The 21697-nt window shown below is 41.4% G+C and overlaps 1 protein-coding gene across 1 annotated transcript; it reads left to right on the top strand.

Annotated features, from left to right (window-relative positions):
• The first annotated feature begins 6615 nt into the window (after positions 1–6615).
• Positions 6616–20211, top strand: LOC134802886 (RYamide neuropeptides). Its single transcript, XM_063775611.1, has 4 exons — positions 6616–6691; positions 15955–16054; positions 18764–18910; positions 19276–20211. The coding sequence occupies exons 1-4, from the start codon at positions 6616–6618 to the stop codon at positions 19301–19303; spliced, it is 351 nt and encodes a 116-aa protein (XP_063631681.1). The 3' UTR covers positions 19304–20211.
• The last annotated feature ends 1486 nt before the right edge of the window (positions 20212–21697 follow it).

Raw genomic sequence — 21697 nt, 5'->3', positions numbered from 1 at the left:
CGCACCCATCGTCAAAATTTAAACTAACTGGGGATCTATTTTAATGTTAATTTATGTTATTTCTGTGTCAAATTTGTTGTCTGTTAGGCCAAGCGCGCACCACGACTTTTTGTCGCGCGATAATTTAGTCGCAGAAATGTAACGTATGTGTTTATATGGCAGTGCGCGCATATGCGACAAAAAAATCGCAGCGATTTTAAAATTGTGATTTGTCACATTTTTCCGCGACTACTCGCGACGCGATTGTCGCAAAGTGAATTGCAGCATACGGAGTTGTATGGCCCCGCGCGCACTGCGATAATAAAATCGCACCCGGACCTCAGTCGGCATTTCGCTCTTCGAGCGTCAACATGTCGGAATGAGAAAATGAGACGCTAATTGTTGACCATTTAATTATGGAAATAGACGGGGATCACCTTTGTGTTATAAATGCTCAAAGTCATACAGCGATCGCATATTAAAGACACGTTTCATGACAAACGACTGGTACGAAATCCATGTAGAGAATGAACGAATCGTCGACTTTTTCATCGCAGTGCGCGCAGTGAATTTTCTGCGATATATTACAGCGCGATTCTAAAATCGTGTCGCAAAAATTTAAATCGTGGTGCGCGCTTGGCCTTAGGTGACGATAAATATATCCATATTTACAGTTAATTATCCACCTTTTCCTTATTTTTATTAAAAGAAAAATGAAAAATTCATATCGATTTACTTAGACGACTACCGATTCATAACGGTGGTGTCCGACCAACCCTAAAATTAAAAAAAAAAAGACGTAGAACGTAAACGTTCGTAGTGCAGTTGTTTTCCTTTGTGATTTCGATGTGCAAGACATTTTACGTAGTATTGCTGTTGTGAGTGACAGACGTCAAATACCGCAAATAATGTTGTTTATACTATATATACTTGTAACGTTTCTGATCTTATTTATACTCTAAATCATAATTAGATTCCATTAAAATTAAGACAATGTTGCCACTTTTTACTAGCGCGTCTTGTATTTATGTAAAAATAAGTAAATAAAAGTGCTTTTTTAAATCGTAGGAGTAAAATTACCAATAAATAAATTATCTTAGAGTATTTATTTATAGAAAAGGAATTTACTATTTTACAAACAAATTATTCCAGTGGCAACAGTGTCTTACTTATTTGGAATCGAATTATGATTTAGAGTTTAGATACGACCTTGAAGATGGTTCCCGGTGAGATGGTACACCGCCTACATAAGATACTACCCATACCTACGAAATAATCACGATATTTAGGCGTATTTTTTTTATTAGCCATTGTGCTGTTTCAAATTGTGTTCACATTAATCCTAGATGTTAAATTAAAATGATTCTTCATTCATTACCGGTTTTATAACAAAAAATAAGCGGAATTTGAGTTATTCATAGTGTGTCTTAGTTGCTAGAGTCCGTCCATGAAAAGTCTGCAGCGGATTTGATAGCCCACGCAATGCATGTGTTATTTTAAACGTCAAACTTCTATGAAATTATGACGTATAAATGACACTTGCACTGCGTGGGCTATCAAATCCGCTGCAGACTTTTCTTGGTCCGACTATATAAATAACTGTTCTAAATTTTAGGTACCTACATCAAACGGTCTTTGAGAAAAACGCATTAACTGATGATTTGCAAGACCGAAGTGATCCCAAAATGACACTTACATTGTAGGTACCAATCCGCTACCTAATATGCTTGATTAATATAGGAAAAAGGCAGCGTTATAGGTACTAGGTACTGATGACTGGGCAGAAGTGGGGGCTTTGGATTGGGAAACGAACTGTCAATTTAGTATCTGGATATAGGTACCTAATCCCACCAAAAACAATTTCATGTAAAATGTTGCCAAGACGAAACGATAAGGCTCGCACTGTCAAAGAGTTATCAGATCTCTTGTAGAGCCAAGCTTCTAACTCTACGGTTACTAAATCGGTTCAGCGGTTATTGATTCCCCATACAAAATTCCACCCCCCTTTTCACTCCCTTAGGGGCTAAAAATTTCAAGCTTTTAATTTTTTTTGTTGTTTGTGGACTAACACTATCTTACATACCAAATTTCAGCTTCCTAGGACTTCAGGAAGATTTTGATGATCATCAGTGAAAGTGTGAGTCAGTGACGAAAGCAGGGTTTTTTTAGATAGTAATAAAATCTAATGTATGCAATTGAAATGTTTTATGCTTAACAAGTCCACTATTGACATCATATCCCGAGAGTTTTGTTTATCTGGTTTAATCCACATCCAAAATATGAGAGTTCAAAAAAACGACGAACCGGTTCGAGAGAAGGTAGGTACCAGGTAGTACCCTTGCCGATAATTAAACAAACGCCCTACCTGTAGGTACCTAGTATGTTCGTTTCCACGGAATCACGTAAACAAGACGATCGTCTTGCAGCGACCGAGGCCTCATGGCTTCGTCTCCTTTCCCATAATGTTTGTTTAAACGATCATTAACTTTTCATACGAATTATAATATGTATACCGATATGATGCCGATATGTCAATGATATCGAAGCTCATTCAGAAATGTGAAATATGATAGATTGGATTGGGCACCCGACTATAGGTAGTCCGAAAGCTCCCAATTATGATTTTTTGATTATTATATAAAGCCGCAATCCGATGATTGATTGACATGATTGTTCTCCCAGAAGGAGGTTCGTGGGGTATTTGACTATGGTACGGTCGTATAGAGGGTGGTCTCACGACCCCCAGAAAATTCCGACTTTTGGTCTACCGGATTCTGTCAGAAAAATGTTTGACGCCCCGGCCAAACGGTGGGAGCTAGGTGGGGGGTGCTCGACGAAATGTCATAGAGGGACCCTGGCAGTTTTTGAAGCCACCATTTGTTTTTCAAAATGGCCGACTTTTTTTTTTAATTTTTTTAAGTTTGTCCTAGCGCGCTGAAATTTTGGTCACGGAATCTCGGAGTCCCCTAAATTCCTACGAAAAAAAAAATTTTGGAAAAATGCTTCAATTGTTGGAAAAATGGTCACTTTTATTTTGTATGGCAACTTTTAAACGGTGCGTGATAGGTGGAAGGTGCTCGACCAAATGTCATAGAGGGCCCCGAGACAAAACAAACTGCATTTAAAAAATTTCAAAATGGCCGACTTTTTTTTTTTAATTTTAAAGTTGCTCCGAGCGCGCTGAGATTTGGCATGGCGAGAGATAGAGACCTCTAGATTCCTAAGCAAAAAAAGGTTTTTGGAAAAAATCCAAGATGGCGGAAATAATGCTCATTTTAATTTTGTATGGCAACTCTTAAACGGTGCGAGATAGGTGGGGGGTGCTCGACCAAATGTCATAGAAGGCCCCGAGTCAAAACAAACTGCATTTAAAATTTTTCAAAATGGCCGACTTTTTTTTTTTTTCTTCAAGTTGGTCCGAGTGCGCTGAGATTTGGCATGCGGCGAGCTAGGGGGCTCAAGATTACCATGTGAAAAAAAAAATTTGGAAAAATCCAAAATGGCGGCGGACACGGGCAAAATTCAAATTTCCAAGTATGTTAAGCGAGCCCGAAGGGCGAGCTTCAGGCCGGGAGGCCGAAGGCCGACCCCGCGGAGGGCCGTCAGGCCCGGAGCTTCACCCCGAATGTCCAAGCGTGCCCCACCCCCAGTAATTTTGGGCGCGGCCGAAGGCCGAGCTGCGGGAATGACGAACAAAGCAAAATCCTATACAAAAAGTGTGTTAAGCGAGCCCGAAGGGCGAGCTTCAGGCCGGGAGGCCGAAGGCCGACCCCGGCTGAGGGCCGAAGGCCCGGAGCCTCCACCCCGACTCCCAAAACGCGAGGCCGAAGGCCGAGCTGCGTGAATGCAGTTCCCCCAAGCGTTCTACAAAGTCAACAGTCTTGATAAGCGAAGCCGGCGGGCCGAAGGCCCGACGGCGAAGCGTCGAGGCTCGCAAAGGCCGAAGGCCGAGCTCCGCGTAGGGCCGAAGGCCCGAAGCGTCACACGAGAGGGGGAAGTTGGAGCTTAAACACGACCCAATAGGAAAAGTGTCTTAGACAAGCGAAGCGGCGGGCCGAAGGCCCGACGCTGAGCTTCGGAACCCAGCGAAGGCCGAAGGCCGAGCTCCGCGTAGGGCCGAAGGCCCGGAGCGTCCCTTTAGATTTCCCATGCACGCGAGGCCGAAGGCCGAGCTGCGGGAATGAAGTGCTCGCACGCGGATCTTTCCGTCCTAACAAAAGTAGAAATTCATTTCTCTTTCCCTTTGGAAAACAAAACTACGGCACCAACAACAGCACAAACAACAGCACTAACAACAACACATAAACAACAATACCAACAACAGCACAAACAACAACACGCGCACCGCGGGGCCCTCGGGCCCCGCGCACAGGGCAAAATCTAGTAGTACTGTCTATTATTTGAATTTTGGCATAAAATTAACTTTTAAAAACTATTAGTGTTGCAGTATTTAATTGGACTACAATTGGGTGGTTTTCGGAACTAATTTGATTTCAATAGTATGTTACTTAGATAATAACTGTCATACTTTGTTATTGGATAGTGGATACCTGACTACTTAATTTTTACGACGCCAATTTTCCTCTAGATTTATTTGTTGCGACAAAAACCAAATACAGTTAGAATATAGACGATCGAGTCTCGTTATGCTTTGGTATTAAAATAAAATTTACATAATGTTTATCGCGTCTGAATGAGCTCTGAACGAGCGAAGACTTTCAGGCTTAATTTCGTCTCCCGACTTATAAATATAACATGTTCCAATTAATATTTTGCCCTCTGGGGACAGGGACACCTTATGGCTTCATAAGATATTGTACCTACTGTTAGGAAGCTTGAGAAAGGAAGAATAGTTATAAAAGTATGCGTACCTACAGATATATTTTAATATTTCAATAGCTGCTCTATTTAACTTTTCATATGTGTGTTAGTGTAGTAAATAAAGGTAGTGGACCCCGCAGTAATTCCTCAGCCAGAAAAAACTTTACAGTATGATAAAGTATCAATAAATAAAAAGTATTGTGTAAATTTCCAAAGAATAATAATAATAGAATTAAAGTAAACACCTAAAGTCTTAAATCGTTAATATCTTTTTACGGAAAAATGCTCCGTTCAAACTTTCTTCACCAGACATATTCATGTAACGTATTGCAACAATATATGAAATATCAAAAAAATATCCCAGCAGAAATACCAGTATTAATAAAATAAAATTTTTTGGCGTGTCTTGGACCGGAAAATTGCTCAGTCTAATTTTTTCACTGGAATGCCATTTTATTGCCGTTTTATACTTACAAAATGAAAATCTAAAAATTTACCATTCTCAGTTTTTAATAGTTCTATAATACATACATTTCGATACGCATTTTTTTTTTTTTTTTTTACCCACTGCGCCAAATTATATTCTAAGATCATATAAGAAGAAAAAAATGACAGAGTAATTTTCCGATGAAAATGAGCGTCAAAAAAAGGAAGTATCATAAAAAAATATTCTCATGTTTGACAAAACTTTTAGATTTTTTTCTAGTATCACATACTGATACAAATAACTTATTTTGTAAAATAGTTTTGGACTGAGGAATTACTCGGTTCAATATATAATCAGATTTGTGTTTTTTCCCAACTTAGGAGTGTGTTTTTTTTGGATATTTATAATGTTAGTCTCGGCTCATACTATACAATAACCAAGCTAAATTTCATCGACTGAGAAATTAATGCATGGGTCTCCATACAACAACTTGCTTCATTTACTACACTATGTGGTGGCCAAACATTGTAGGTTAAACCTTGGCTGTGCTGTATAGAGTGGAAATAAAATACTTGATTCTGATTCTGAAAAGATCTTATGGGGAAAAATGCAAGAAGATGACTACAAAATCGGTCGACTGACTAAACTATAAGTACCGTAAAATGGGGTGAGTAGGATTCGCGGGGAGAGTTGGGTTATAAATGGGGAGAGAAGGGATAAAAGGGGGGTGAGATGGGATTTTAAGGCTACTGCTACAAAAATAATGTATTCCAATTTAAAATGGAGCTATAATAATACCCATAAAAAAAATTGATCCAACAATCTTCCAAAATCAACTTTGTATGAAAACCCAACTCACTCCAAATACGAGGGACTACGGGGTGAGGTGGGATTTCCTGTTTATCGTCAAAGTTATGAAATGGAATTACCCAAAATAAAATAAAAACTAAAATAAAAACGTCCGGAACACTTATTATATACACCATTCAGTTTGCATACGTAAAAATAAAATGTTATCGAGGTTTGAATGTCAGTTTTGCACCTACTCACCCCATTTTACGATACTGCCGGTAACTAAACAGATAAAATAGGTACCTAGTAGGTCACCTAGGAGATAAAACGCTCGTGTGATTTGACATTGAGATCGACAATCACACGAAAAACCTAGTTTATAATCATCCCTCGCTGTGTCGGGGCAATTTGGTTTGACGTTTAAAAATTGCGAGGGTAAATGGAACTTACCACAAGTCGATGTTGATAAAATTAAAACGTAACACGTACATTAACCATAACCTTATTTATTATACATCAGCCACCAACGAATTATGTGAGCCTTATTAATTAACGCTTTCTGTTGAAGGTTGTCGTGAGTGACCATCGTCACCATCATGTCGTGGTGGGTGTGGTGCGCCGCCGCCGCGCTCTGCGCCTGCGCGGTCGCTGAAGACAAGCGCGCTGAAAGTAAGTCTGAGCACTCTTACAAGTACCGTGAGTGACTTCCATTCAATCGGTGACCGACGTGCCGTGAGTGACCTCTCATTGGCACGTACACGATCACTGAAGAGAAGCGCGGCGAGAGTACTGTTACAGAGCGCCATGAGGCCCGTGAGTGACCGACATGTTGGGCGTACAAGTAGGTACATTTGAGTGACCGACATGTCGACATGTGGGTGTGGTACGCCAAAGAGAAGCCCGCTGAGAGTAAGTGTACATAGTTCCGTTGTGTCGTGAGTGATCGTGTCATACTCATATATGGCATAGCCCGGCCACCGGCATGGCCACCGGCATGGCCCGGCCAGCTGCGCCTGCGCGATTGTTGAAAAAATGTAACTCGTCAGTAACAGTCAGATTGTTAACGTTATTTATTAGGGATGTAACGATACCGATACCGATATCTCGGCCGATATAATCGGCGGGCCGATATAATCGGCGGGCCGATATATCGGCATCGTCGATTTCAATTCAGCCGATATCACAGTTTCAAAAGCGCGCGAAACGATTGACGCTGCTAATAATTTGAATAAACTTTGTTTTCATAACAAAAAATCTACCTAAAGTGAACTATACCTATTTAATTTACTGATTTGGATTTACTTCAGCATTGATTGCTTGATGGTTACCTAAATAATTGTTTTCTTTTATTTTGATTTGGCATTGTTCGTTATTTGTTTTACAGTTTTTCACACTTCACAAAATCGAGTGTCTATTATGCATAAGTATTTTTTATGCATATTAAGTATACAGGGTGTCCCATAAGTGACACGTCACAGTGACACTGGGGGTAGACCAGGCCAAGAGGACCCAAACCAACTTAACATGACCCCAGTAAAAGTGGCACGGTTTTCGAGTTATTGCCAAATTAAGGTTTTTCATGAATTTTGACCGTTTTCAACATTGTTAGTGCCAGTGTGAACTCGGAAAGGTCTCGAAGTTAGTTTTTTTTATGTGTACGGCATCAAGAATAGTTAATTAAGATAACAGAATAGGTATATTATCGATACACAATGAAAAATGCAAAAAAGTACTGGTTTAATCTTGAATTAAATTCACAGCGAAACATTAATTTCGACTTTGACCACCTGTCGTGAAAAAAAATTACTAGTAAAGCAATGAACAAATAACGTCAAGCTATTGAGCATGTTATGCAGATACAAAAATGGTATGACACATGTACCTTCCTGCAATAAAATAGGAATTATTATCATCTTTCGAAAGCCTCAAAAAAAATAAGTTAAAACTAGGAAATCTGCAATCCGTTGCTACTTAGTAAAAATAACGATTTATGTAACTCCAGAGTTTTTATACAGAAATAAAAAAACGCCTATTCAGTATTTGCCGAATGCCTAAAAGAAAGAGATGGAAAATGGTTATCTCCCTTTTTAAGGATATCATTGATTTGATAAAGGTTCAAAGAAAATAAAATACTGCAGGAAGTTTAATCAATCTATTAAAATAATTTTATTTTACAATAGGAGCTCGAATTGTTTTTCCCCGGCTCGTATGCACGCTTGGCACCGTCTTGTAAAACTTCAAGTTAATTTCCTTAAATTAATTTCGGATATATTTCGTGCTGGCTCGAACATACGCCGCTGTAGTTTCTCTTGGGACCTTATTGGCTTGGAGTAAACTTTATCTTTTAAGCATTTAAGCATAACCAATGAATAAAATTTAATTGACCGGAGCGTAGCGAAGGTCTACGTTTCGACTGGAGCATTTTGCTTTTGTATGTCCGGATGTTCTCCTCTACAGGTCGCAATTCTTAACCGAATCTCGTGAAATTTTGTGACTGGATTCTATGTCTAAATATTTTTTTTTTGTCCGTCCGGTTTTTTGTTTTTTTTTTAAATGACGGAGTTGTGATAGCTCGCGCCTAAACAAATAGTGGTATCCGTACCATAATAATAATAATAATAATGGTCGTGCCACGCTCTATTGGGATCGATCTATCATCACTGACAGGACTATTGTCGCCAATAAGCCTGACATCGTGCTGATAGACCGATCGCAGCGCCGGGCCGTGCTCGCCGACGTCACCATCCCCCATGATGAGAATCTCGTGAAGGCCGAGAAGGACAAGTCCAGCAAGTACCTAGACTTAGCTCACGAGATTACCGCCATGTGGGATGTTGACTCGACGATCATTGTTCCGATAGTTGTGTCAGCGAACGGTCTCATAGCGAAGAGTCTCGACCAACACCTAGAGAGACTCTCGCTGGGTGGTTGGATCAAGGGTCAGATGCAGAAGGCGGTAATATTGGACACGGCGCGTATAGTACGTCGGTTCCTCACTCTGCGGCCCTGACCACCGGCAGCTTGGGCCAAGCCCCGCTGCCGGCGGCACCCTAGGTTAGGTTTTTTATAATGTGTTTATATGTATTTTTTATTGTTTTGTAAGTGTTTTTATATTTTACTTTTATATTCATATTATAACAAACCTAACTTAAGACGAAAAATAAATAAAGAGAAAATAATAATAATAATAAAGCCATTTATTCCATATTTCACATAAAAAAGGATAATTGCAATTATAATGAGTTGTTGTTTTAGTTGTTAGTTACTTTTTCCATATAGTTTATGTTAGTGTGGTTAGTTTATAAGTTTGTTTGAAATATGGACCCCTTATTGGGTAAAGGCCTCCGTCCGTATCCGTACCATACGAGTGTTTTCTTTTTGAGATATGTTTATAGATTAAATGGCCAAAAATTCAGAAAATTTATTTCGCTGGTTTCGGAGGTATTGAGATATTTAATTTTAACTAATTTTAATTTGAGAAGGAGTAGCTAAATTTCGTCAACCCATCTAAGAACTATTTGGCTCAGTTTGTAAACGTTCGCTTTTTCTGTTTGCACAGAGGGTCTGGGTTCGATCCCCAGTAATTGTATGCTGCGATATTATACTTTTTGTAATTTTTTACACTTAAATTTCGTATTGTTTTTTTTTTTATTTACTATATTTAAAGCTCTGCTCGCGAGGTCTACAGCTCACAGAGCCACTAGTAGGTTTAGGTCCGGGGAACGCGGCGGCCATGCCACTGGTCCCAATCGGCTGATCTATCTGGGAATTTCTGTGTTAGGTAGTCGCGGACATCGCGAGCGTAGTGTTCTGGGCAGCCATCTTGCTGTGGTTCCAGCTCCAAGAAGATGGATCGGCCGACTGGAAACAGTGGCATGGCCTAACGTTCTCCGGACCTAAACCTATTAGATTTTTATTGGGGATACTTAAAAGATAAATGTTTACTCCAAGCCAATAGCGTCCCAAGAGGAACTACGGCGGCATGTTCGAGGCAGCACGAAACATATCCGAAATTTATTTAAGAAAATTAACTTGAAGTTTTACAAGACGGTGCCAAGCGTGCATACGAGCCGGGGAAAAACAATTCGAGCTCCTATTGTAAAATAAAATTATTTTAATAAATTGATTAAACTTCAACCTGCAGTATTTTATTTTCTTTGAACCTTTATCGACTCAGTGATATCCTTAAAAAGGGAGATAACCATTTTCCATCTCTTTCTTTTAGGCATTCGGCAAATACTGAATAGGCGTTTTTTTATTTCTGTATCCAGAGTAAATCTGCAATCCGTTGCTACTTTGTAAAAATAACGATTTATGTTAAGATTTATGTATTTCTGTATCCAGAGTTACATAAATCTTAACATAAATCGTTATTTTTACTAAGTAGCAACGATTTGCAGATTTCCTAGTTTTAACTTATTTTTTATGAGGCTTTCGAAAGATGATAATAATTCCTATTTTATTGCAGGAAGGTACATGTGTCATACCATTTTTGAATCTGCATAACATGCTCAATAGCTTGACGTTATTTGCTCATTACTTTACTATTAATTTACTTTCACGACAGGTGGTCAATCAGGTGGAAATTAATGTTTCGCTGTGAATTTAATTCAAGATTTAACCAGTACTTTTTTGCATTTTACATTGTTTATCCATAAAATACCTATTCTGTTATCTTAATTAACTATTCATGATGCCGTACACATAAAAAACTAACTTCGAGACCTTTCCGAGTGCACACTGGCACTAACAATGTTAAAAACGGTCAAAATTCATGAAAAACCTTAATTTGGCAATAACTCGAAAACCGTGCCACTTTTACTGGGGTCATGTTAAGTTGGTTTGGGTCCTCTTGGCCTGGTCTACCTCCAGTGTCACTGTGACGTGTCACTTATGGGACAACCTGTATAATTCCTTATTTATTTTATTTATTAACTAACTACTGTGCCATTGATATCGGTATCCTGTATCGGTATCGCCGATTATTTACTTCAAAAATCAGTATCGGTATCGTACCGGCAAAATCATGTATCGTTACATCCCTATTATTTATCTCGCCGCGTCTGTCTGTTATGTTCGCGATAAACTCAAAAACTACTGAACGGATTTTTATAAATAAATAAATAATAAAAATAAAATTAAAATAAAAATAAAATGCGTTTATTTTCAGACAACAAGGTCCATAGTATTGTTAGTACGTACTTAAAATAACAAATATAAACAAATATAAACTAAAATTACAACTTAAAATTAAAAACTAAAATTATTAATACTAAACTAAGTAATAGGTACTACAACTAAAATGAGTTAGTATTACTTAATTTAATAACAAAAAATTCACAGATTTCGTGCCTCACACGACTATCGAGCACATTGGAAATGAATCTACGGAATTCGGAAAAATATTGTCGCTGACCGACGAGAAAGTCTGGATAAGGAAAAAGTTACAAAATAAAACTACAACGTTGAATGATAATTATTTTATTCTTAGACTAACACAAGTATCCTGAACATAACGCATGTGAACAAACAAATTGCAAAATTTCCACACGCGTATCCAAGTTTGAATAATTGTCGCCGTGGCGCATAAGTATAGGTACATATTTCATTTTTCGATGAATAAGCAGGTTATATTAATGTTCAAAGTACAAGAAAATTATTACACGGCAAATCCGTAGTCAACTCGAGAAGTGGTGATCGGCAGCGGCCCATTTGCTGCAAGATATGAAATTTTCTTGACAGCAGTTTGACGCGACGAGAGATGACCATAACAGCGTTTGTCTATGTTGCACCAAACCTGAGTTCCAATAGGTACTACTAGGTACTACTGCTGCGACTCCCCAAGAGCAGGCAGGTTTTCGACAAGGACGTAGCTGCGCCGATCAGGTGCTGGCCCTTACTACGCACATAGAAGATGGGTTCCAAAAACAACTTAAATCCACTGCGGTTTTCATCGATCTTACAGCCGCCTACGGCACAGTGTGGCGACATGGACTCATCTTCAAATTCCTGTCAGTCGTGCCAAGTAAAGAGATAGCAGCCCTTGTAGCGAACATGCTAAGTGAGCGACAATTTGAGGTTTATCTGGGAGATGCCAAAAGCAAGCGAAGGAAACTCAACAACGGCTTGCCACAGGGATCAGTACTCGCACTTCTTTTTAACCTGTATATTCACGACCTGCCCGATACTACAGCTAGAAAGTTTATATACGCTGATGATATCGCGCTGGTAACTCGAAGTCGGAGATTTGAGGAAGCGGAGGAAGTCCTGACGTCGGACCTGAAAACCATGTCGAATTTCTTCACATCTTGGAGGCTCATACCAAGTTCCAGTAAAACAGAGGTTGCGTGCTTCCATCTTCATAATAAACATGCCAACTACCAACCCACTGTTAAACTTCAAGGCTCAAATCTCAAATATAACCCTCGCCCAAAATACCTCGGTGTCACTTTGGACAGATCTCTGACGTACAAGGAGCACATTACAAAAACGTCCCTCAAACTAGCTACACGCAATAATATCTTGCACAAACTCAGTGGCACTTCATGGGGTGCATCTGCCGATGTGCTCCGAACTACAGCGCTCAGCCTCGTATACTCTGCAGCAGAATACTGCGCGCCTGTATGGTGTGAAAGCACGCACGTAGCCAAAGTGGACACGAGACTGAACGACGCAATGAGGTGTGTTTCCGGTACAATAAAATCTACGCCGACTCACTGGTTACCAGTGCTTAGCCACATAGCCCCGCCTCACTTACGCAGGAAACACGCGCTCTTGAGAGAAGCTGAAAAAATATATGCCCGGTCCGATCTACCTGTCTACCAAGAGTTCACTAACCCACCGCCGCAGCGACTTAAATCGCGCCGACCTACAAGCGAAGCAGGTAGAAAACTGAGGACTGGCGGATTTCAGCTGGAGCAGGCGTGGAAAGAAGAATGGGCGGAGGCGGCTCGTCACCACATAAGTACCCAAAACCCTACTCAGAAGCCGAAGGGCTTCTCACTGCAGAGAAAATACTGGTGCCGCCTCAACAGAATCCGCACAGGTCATGGCAGGTGCAATCATATGCGACACAAATGGGGATGGAAAGAGAGCCCGTTGTGCGACTGCGGCGTTGAAGATCAAACTACCCAGCACATTGTAGAACGGTGCCCAAAGAGACGTTTTCAGGGCAGCCCGGAGGACCTCTACACCAATCTGACACCTGATGCGATCGATTGGCTGCGTAGCCTGGATGTCGACTTATAATTAGTTATACTAGTAGCATGATTATATTGCCTACAATATTAATACGCCATACGCTTAATTAAATTAATAGGTACTACCAGGGTTCAGCATCAGCTATCTTGGGTAATGCTCATCATGACGAATCGGGTGTCCAAAACAGCGTGTGCCTATGTTGCACCAAACCTGAGTTCCGCTAGGTACAACCAGGGTTCAGCATCAGCTCTATCTTGGGTACTACTCTCCTAAGTGCTCATCAAGACGAGTCGGATGACCAAAACAGCGTGTGCCTATGTTGCAACAAACCTGAGTTCCTTTAGGTACAGCCAGGGTTCAGCATCAGCTCTATCTTGGGTACTACTCTCCTAAGTGCTCATCGAGACGAGTCCGATGACCAAAACAGCGTGTGTTTATGTTGTATTAAACCCGAGCTCCACTAGGTACTGCCAGGGTTCAGCATCAGCTATCTGCTAGCAGCCGCCAGCAACATGCTGAGGTGAGACCATGTCGTGGCACTTTTTCTTTTTTATGTTTCTCTGTATAAGTTTTTATTTTGTCCCTCTCCCTCTCCCTCTCCCTCTCCCTCTCCCTCTCCCTCTCCCTCTCCCTCTCCCTCTCCCTCTCCCTCTCCCCTCTCCCTCTCCCTCTCCCTCTCCCTCTCCCTCTCCCTCTCCCTCTCCCTCTCCCTCTCCCTCTCCCTCTCCCTCTCCCTCTCCCTCTCCCTCTCCCTCTCCCTCTCCCTCTCCCTCTCCCTCTCCCTCTCCCTCTCCCTCTCCCTCTCCCTCTCCCTCTCCCTCTCCCTCTCCCTCTCCCTCTCCCTCTCCCTCTCCCTCTCCCTCTCCCTCTCCCTCTCCCTCTCCCTCTCCCTCTCCCTCTCCCTCTCCCTCTCCCTCTCCCTCTCCCTCTCCCTCTCCCTCTCCCTCTCCCTCTCCCTCTCCCTCTCCCTCTCCCTCTCCCTCTCCCTCTCCCTCTCCCTCTCCCTCTCCCTCTCCCTCTCCCTCTCCCTCTCCCTCTCCCTCTCCCTCTCCCTCTCCCTCTCCCTCTCCCTCTCCCTCTCCCTCTCCCTCTCCCTCTCCCTCTCCCTCTCCCTCTCCCTCTCCCTCTCCTCTCCCTCTCCCTCTCCCTCTCCCTCTCCCTCTCCCTCTCCCTCTCCCTCTCCCTCTCCCTCTCCCTCTCCCTCTCCCTCTCCCTCTCCCTCTCCCTCTCCCTCTCCCTCTCCCTCTCCCTCTCCCTCTCCCTCTCCCTCTCCCTCTCCCTCTCCCTCTCCCTCTCCCTCTCCCTCTCCCTCTCCCTCTCCCTCTCCCTCTCCCTCTCCCTCTCCCTCTCCCTCTCCCTCTCCCTCTCCCTCTCCCTCTCCCTCTCCCTCTCCCTCTCCCTCTCCCTCTCCCTCTCCCTCTCCCTCTCCCTCTCCCTCTCCCTCTCCCTCTCCCTCTCCCTCTCCCTCTCCCTCTCCCTCTCCCTCTCCCTCTCCCTCTCCCTCTCCCTCTCCCTCTCCCTCTCCCTCTCCCTCTCCCTCTCCCTCTCCCTCTCCCTCTCCTCTCCCTCTCCCTCTCCCTCTCCCTCTCCCTCTCCCTCTCCCTCTCCCTCTCCCTCTCCCTCTCCCTCTCCCTCTCCCTCTCCCTCTCCCTCTCCCTCTCCCTCTCCCTCTCCCTCTCCCTCTCCCTCTCCCTCTCCCTCTCCCTCTCCCTCTCCCTCTCCCTCTCCCTCTCCCTCTCCCTCTCCCTCTCCCTCTCCCTCTCCCTCTCCCTCTCCCTCTCCCTCTCCCTCTCCCTCTCCCTCTCCCTCTCCCTCTCCCTCTACCTCTACCTCTACCTCTACCTCTGCCTCTATCTCTATCTCTATCTCTATTTCTATTTCCACCACCACAATAATGCATAGATTGTCGAATATTGCGTTATCTACGCCCGTCTCAAACAGGATAGATAGAGTTAGACCAAGAAAAATCTGCAGCGATTTTGAAAGCCCACGCAGTGCAAGTGTTATTCTGCCGTCATAATCCCGATAATTCACAACAAACACCGATAACGAACTCTGCGAAACATGAAGTCATAAATGTTCTGTGAAAAATGTCGTTCTGACTTTTTGACTATTTTAAGGTTAAGCTACAGGGCAAACCCTTAACCCGATCGTCTTTGTTTTAGACTCAAATTGTAGCTGACTAAATTGACCAGAGCCGTTTTTCTCAAATTTTTGATATCATTCTTCGTTTCCAAATGATCGATAACCAAAATCAAAAATTCGGAAAAAATTGAATTTTATTTTCACTATTTCGACCATAACTTTTTTTGTTTTTGACTTTCTCGAATAATTATTTTTGCACCTTACAGCTCTCGTGATTATGCGTCTTTTGAGCCTATTTTTTAATATCATATCTTCACAACTTTCCGAGATATAAGGGGATCGCACTTTTTCGTGAAATCGGACCGTATACTGGAGCGAACGAAAAGACATTTCCAATGTCAAAATCTAAAACTAAAAGCCCTGCATGACAGCCGTGCGAGCGGTTCACCGAGGCGCACGTACAATCGGAGCATGCAGCTCGTTAAACCTGCCGAGCACGGCGCTGTTTATGCGGTTTTCATCTATATATAGAGTGATTCTTGAGGAAGGTTTAAATGTATAAATTTGTTAACACTTGCAAAGCCGGCTAGTTAGACATAATTGTATGATATTGTCTCACCTCTGACGTGTGTTGTTGTTGTTGCAGTGTCCCCCCCTCCCCTTCGTGCTGGGGTCCCGCTACGGGCGCTCCCCGGGCGCGGGCGCGGGCCCGGCCGGCGCACAGCGGCTCCTCGCCCCGAGAAACGATAGGTCAATAAATACACAGGCCAATCCGAGTGTATACCTACACTGATATCAGAATGACATCTTAATGATAACTAAATGCCATCACCATTCAGACATCATTCGGAGTACGTTCGAATAGGGAATATTACGCAAAACTCTGCGTAGGGGGCGCCACTACCACTATCCATCACAATCTGGGGTTCTACCGCGAAACAAGAAAATCGAAATCCCCCGGTAGGCCCTTGTTAACAAACCGCCTTGATGCATCAATGTCATATTTAATTGTCTGTGCAAACTTGTCAAAAAATTGTACAGTATGTATAAGTTAGGTACTCTATGGTTTACTAGTAGGGTTGCCAGATGGTCGGGATTCAGCGGGATTCTCCCGATTTTTAGCATGTGTTCCCGATTCCCGACTAAGTGAAAATTATCCCGAAAAAAACCGGGCAAGTGCGAGTCGGACTCGCGCACGAAGGGTTCCGTACCATAATGCAAAAAAAAAGCAAAAAAAAAACGGTCACCCATCCAAGTACTGACCACTCCCGACGTTGCTTAACTTTGGTCAAAAATCACGTTTGTTGTATGGGAGCCCCATTTAAATCTTTATTTTATTCTGTTTTTAGTATTTGTTGTTATAGCGGCAACAGAAATACATCATCTGTGAAAATTTCAACTGTCTAGCTTCACGGTTCGTGAGATACAGCCTGGTGACAGACAGACGGACGGGCGGACAGCGAAGTCTTAGTAATAGGGTCCCGTTTTACCCTTTGGGTACGGAACCCTAAAAACAGCTTCACGTTATAAAACAATAATTTCAAGTTCCGAACCAAAAAATGGTAATATCGGTAAAAAGTAACATGAAATATATGTAGCAAAGGCAAGCTAAGAAATAAATTAGTTACATAAATTTTGTTGATTATTGATACCTAATAAGTATAATTAAGTATGACAATATAGATAGATAATGAGAAGACATTTTTTTTGTTTGTTCAAGATCTCAAAGAATTTATACTATTTTTATATAAAAACGACTATGGGCAGAGCAGCTGACGTAGAGCCAATAATATAAAATATCGTTGTTTTTAATACAATTACTTTAATTTGAATGTTTTTTTCCCGACTTAAGTCCCAAAACCCCGAAAAATTTATAATTTTTTTCCCGATAATAGCGCCTTTTGATCTGGCAACCCTATTTACTAGCTAGCTTAGTGCTGCACTCTGGCGGTAGAACATTGCAGTAATATCCTCTATTCGCCTGACAGTCAACTGAATCCTTTCAACACAATGTTTACTAAAAAAAATATACCTATTAAAGTAAAAAATGGAAAAAATTACGCTTCTGGCAGGACTAACCCGCAACCTCTGCAATCCGTGCATTGCTCTTAACCAATTGCGCTACGGATGCCTACAAGAACCTCGCAAATCTTTCCATTCCCCTTATCCCTCCCTTCCTTCCTTATCGTATGTTTGTTCCTTCGAGCAACACCGGCTTCCGACACATCGGAAGGGAGGGGCCCAAGCGATATCTCACCGTACAAATCTTTCTGCCATTTTTCGCGGGGGGAAAGGTGCACACAGTCGCACTTCTCACACACTTACATACAAAATCCAATCTGTAATGACGACACAAATACATAGAAAACGACACACGTCAAAGACAAATCTTGCAAACCTCGATCTCTTTTTGTGTACGGACGAGTGACAAGTGTCACAACACGCACACTAACACATTTTCGTTGAAGTATGTTATTGTATTCTGAGAGATGAGAAGTCGGATTTGTCGCTCGACCGATCCGCAATTTGTACTGAGCGAGCAAAATCGATAAATCCAACAATTACATGAGACTAAAATATAATAATTGTGTTTGAATGTAATTAAACGTATGATATGTAAAAAAAAATATTACATGTGAAATGTAACACTTTCTTTTTGTAAATTTGATGTCCCCGACCTCTTTTTATAACAAAAAACCGAGCAAACAGGCATTTTTGTGCAGCAGTGTTCACGCGCGCGTCTGGACTCGGTCTAGTGAAAAATCCAAGTGCAACTAGTTTTATTATCCGCGCTAGATTAGATTGACGCGCTAATCTTGTACCTCGGCAGAGGGGAAATAGTGCGAATGCCGCCTCCCTTCCGTGTTGCTCGAAGGTTTGTTCCCATGGGTATTGAGTTTCATAAATCCTTTCTTGGTGGAACTTTACAGTTCGTAAGGCCAGGAGACCACAATCTTTTAACTAAAATCTGTTCTGAGGATTTTCAATGTATGCAGATTGGAGACAAAATTTGATGATCTCTCCGAAACCATTAAGTATCTATCATCAAGCCTCCGTTTGATCCATGCCGCGATACCCTTCTATTTTACAAGCTTTTATTTAACTTGCAATATTTTATATGAAGGTATGTAATGTTCAGGTCAAAGCTAAATTAGACCCACTTTCCATTATTCGATTGAGCTGAAACTTTACATACATACCTACAAACTATATTAAGTTGGGTGACAAGTGGAATATTATGGTACCGTCAAGCTGATCTGATGATGGACACAGGAAGAGGCCATAGAAACATGATATAACAACGCAACCTGATTGTGTTTGGAAGGATTTGATACAATTCTGTAGATGAGTATTAGTTGCCTGTTGAAAGGAAAGTACAGTCCGCGATAAACGCTTGAATCAAAAAATAAAAATTATTGCTACAAACTTTAAGTTGACAAACATGGTAATTGTGTGCAGGTTCTTCATGGGCAGCCGCTACGGCAAGCGCTCGGAGCCGGACACCGTAGGGCCGGGCACGACACACGTGCGTCCACTGCTCTGCGAGTACACGGGGGTGTCACAGTTGTACCGCTGCGAACGAGCGCCCCCTCTTGTTGATACGAGGTATGTCAACTCTTGATATGGCCAAAGAGAATTTAGACTAGAGGAATATTGTCAATTTAAATTATGTAGTCAGTATACATTTACTGCCATCTTTCGACACAAAAGATTAACACTTTTAGAACGCCATTTGATCATTATTTTTTCACTGATATGGGTTAAATTTGTTAAATGTAAAAAAATATCACCATCTTAACAATCAATCGCAATTAACCTAAAAACTAATTGCGAAATCTAAATTTAAATTGTTTTTTAAATGACGTTTTTGCGAGACTGTTAAAAATATATCTTTTAGTATCCGGGCTATAAATAAATAGTGTCTGCCTATTTACTCTGACCGTAACAAAACTATTTGCTGTTCACAGGAGAAGCTCTGACGAGGGCGTAGAAGACTAATACCCTTGCCGACCCCGCTCCCCGCACCTCCCGCGACCATTCGGCTGTCTGACTCTTACACGTCACAACTAATCAGCGGACTCCCTCACACAACTCAACGTATCATATGTCTCAAATGAGCCCACAGATCTTCGTACACTGTTGACGGTTCTGTAGGCGCAATGTTACTAGTGGCATGTCAACTACTCAAAATGTTCCTTACGAGGTTGTCAATTAATCTAACCCAGGAGTCTCCAAAATCTTGCCCGTGAAAAATGCTAAATTCCATAAAATCCGGGTCGCAAAAATGCCACCATGGCCCACGGGTCATAAAGATTGGAGACCTCTTAATTCAAATCCATAGGATCGGAATACTTTGGATCCCTCGCTTTAGATTTAAAAAAATAAATAAAAACTAATTATGATATAGTTTAGTAAAACAGTAAAGTTAATACAGTAAAGTCCACATTTAGATTTGGTGGCCCATGAGGGGAACTTCACCCGAGATATCAAGTGAGTCTGGCAGATGGTGACGGAAGGAATGCGACTGGTGGCTCCTGGAGTGATCTGCGCTAGGATAATTAATATTAGATAATAACCCCCTTCGGAACCCAATCCCTGGTGTTGCTAAGCGCTCGCTTTTTCTCTATTATAAAAAAGTATAAACTGTAACTGTAAAGGAATATTCATAGCGATTATAACTGTTGTATAACATATAACTTATTATGTTTACTCGTTATATGACAGTTTTTTACATGTCTACCAAAAAAGTCATACGTTTACCAAAAAAGATCATATAAATTATAATTATAATAATCTATCTGATGTTACTAGGAGCTACATTTAAACTTCAAAATTCCAAGACGTTAATTTGACACTCGCGGTCCACCTACATGTTGTTGTTGTTGTGTTATAAAAGTTACAGTTTAAATGTAGTTTTAAGAGTAAGTGAGCGCTCGCGCGGGGGTGAAGGCTGGGCGCTCCCGGCGGCCGCGGCGGGGGTTGGGGGTTAAAGGGGGAGGATCATACATTGGTCATTGTTGGGTTACTGTTCAAGTGCATGTATACTGTGGTTTTTAATTAGCTAGATTCAAAGCTATTATGAAGCACTAGATGCCGTCAAAATGTAATTTGCTATGTGAATTTATTTACCTACAAAATGTGTAATGAATACTCGTAACTTTCAAATACTTATATTCAAACATTAGATAAAGAAACATATATGATAATTCCTAACAAACATTTGAAACATACAGACTAGAAAGTGCAACCCTAGTTGCCTATAAGACCTCACTTCGCTGGGTCAAAATATATGTAGGCGTTATTTATGTAACCCAAAAGTGACCAACGTATGATATGTTAACATTAACTCTAAGTATTATTAGATAAATTAAAAAATATTTATTATAAGTATGATGTTAGATGAGTACTTAATTGTTATTATAAATCATACGGGTGTGCGCCGCGGTCATCGTCTCTCCTTGTTTTGCAATATGACTTGTATATGTTGTCTCTGTCGACGGCCCGGCGCGCGCCCGCCGGCGGGCCGCTCGCCTCGACGTTGTGGCAGCGACGCGCCGGCTGCCCAATGGAAGGACTCTGCAAATATTTAAATAAACCGGAATCAAACCGTACTATTTGTTTTAATCACAAAATCATCAGAATAAATAAACCATTTTCTTCATCATAGCGTAGGTACCTACAGAAACTATAAAGTAGAATATAATTAAATACGTGCTGATCAAGATGTTGGATGTTGAGACTAAAGGCGGTCATTTTTGTTCCTATAAGGATCGAAAGAGTTAAGTTCCTATAAGTACTTATAAGTAGAAATACTCGTATTAAAATATTTTCTTCTCATTTTTAATACCTACTAAAATGGTGTGTTTTAAGAGCCCATCAACGTGCACACTAGCGCCACTGCTAAGGGGCTGTCCATAAATTACGTCATCGATTTTCGACGATTTTTGACCCCCCCTCCCCCCTAAAATCATCCAAAAATCATGCTTCGAATGACCCGGTTTCCTCCTACGTCATGCTACCCTCATCCGATGTCCAGACCCTCCCGCCCCTAAAATGAAATGACGTAATTTATGAATAGCCCCTAAGTAATCGTGATTATTTAAGTTTAACGACAGGTATTGAAAAAGGGGGACCGCTACGTACTGTATTGTGTATTTAAGTACCTTTTGAATACATCAAACTAGTTTTGATGTTACTGGATTCGTCGATCAAGGAAATCAAAACAAAAGCGGCCGTTTTAACTTTGGACGCATAGATTGACGAATCCAGCAACATAAAAACTAGTTTAATATATTCAAAAGGTACTTCAATACAGTACGTAGCGGTCCCTTTTTTTAAATACCTGTTGTTAAATTTAAATAATCACGATTATTTAGCAGTGGCGCTAGTGTG

Source organism: Cydia splendana, chromosome 25, assembly GCF_910591565.1.
Source record: "Cydia splendana chromosome 25, ilCydSple1.2, whole genome shotgun sequence".
Lineage (NCBI taxonomy): Eukaryota > Metazoa > Arthropoda > Insecta > Lepidoptera > Tortricidae > Cydia > Cydia splendana.
Note: the sequence above shows the minus strand (reverse complement) of the source record. Positions and strands in the feature narration are given on the sequence as shown.

What these genes read in the sequence shown, in the direction of transcription:
- LOC134802886 (XM_063775611.1), top strand. Translation starts at nt 6,616, where the DNA reads ATGTCGTGGTGGGTGTGGTGCGCCGCCGCCGCGCTCTGCGCCTGCGCG. An exon ending in CTCGCCCCGAGAAACGATAG is followed by an intron (nt 16,055 to 18,763) that starts GTCAATAAATAC and finishes AATTGTGTGCAG; the next exon opens with GTTCTTCATGGGCAGCCGCT. An exon ending in CCCCCTCTTGTTGATACGAG is followed by an intron (nt 18,911 to 19,275) that starts GTATGTCAACTC and finishes TGTTCACAGGAG; the next exon opens with AAGCTCTGACGAGGGCGTAG.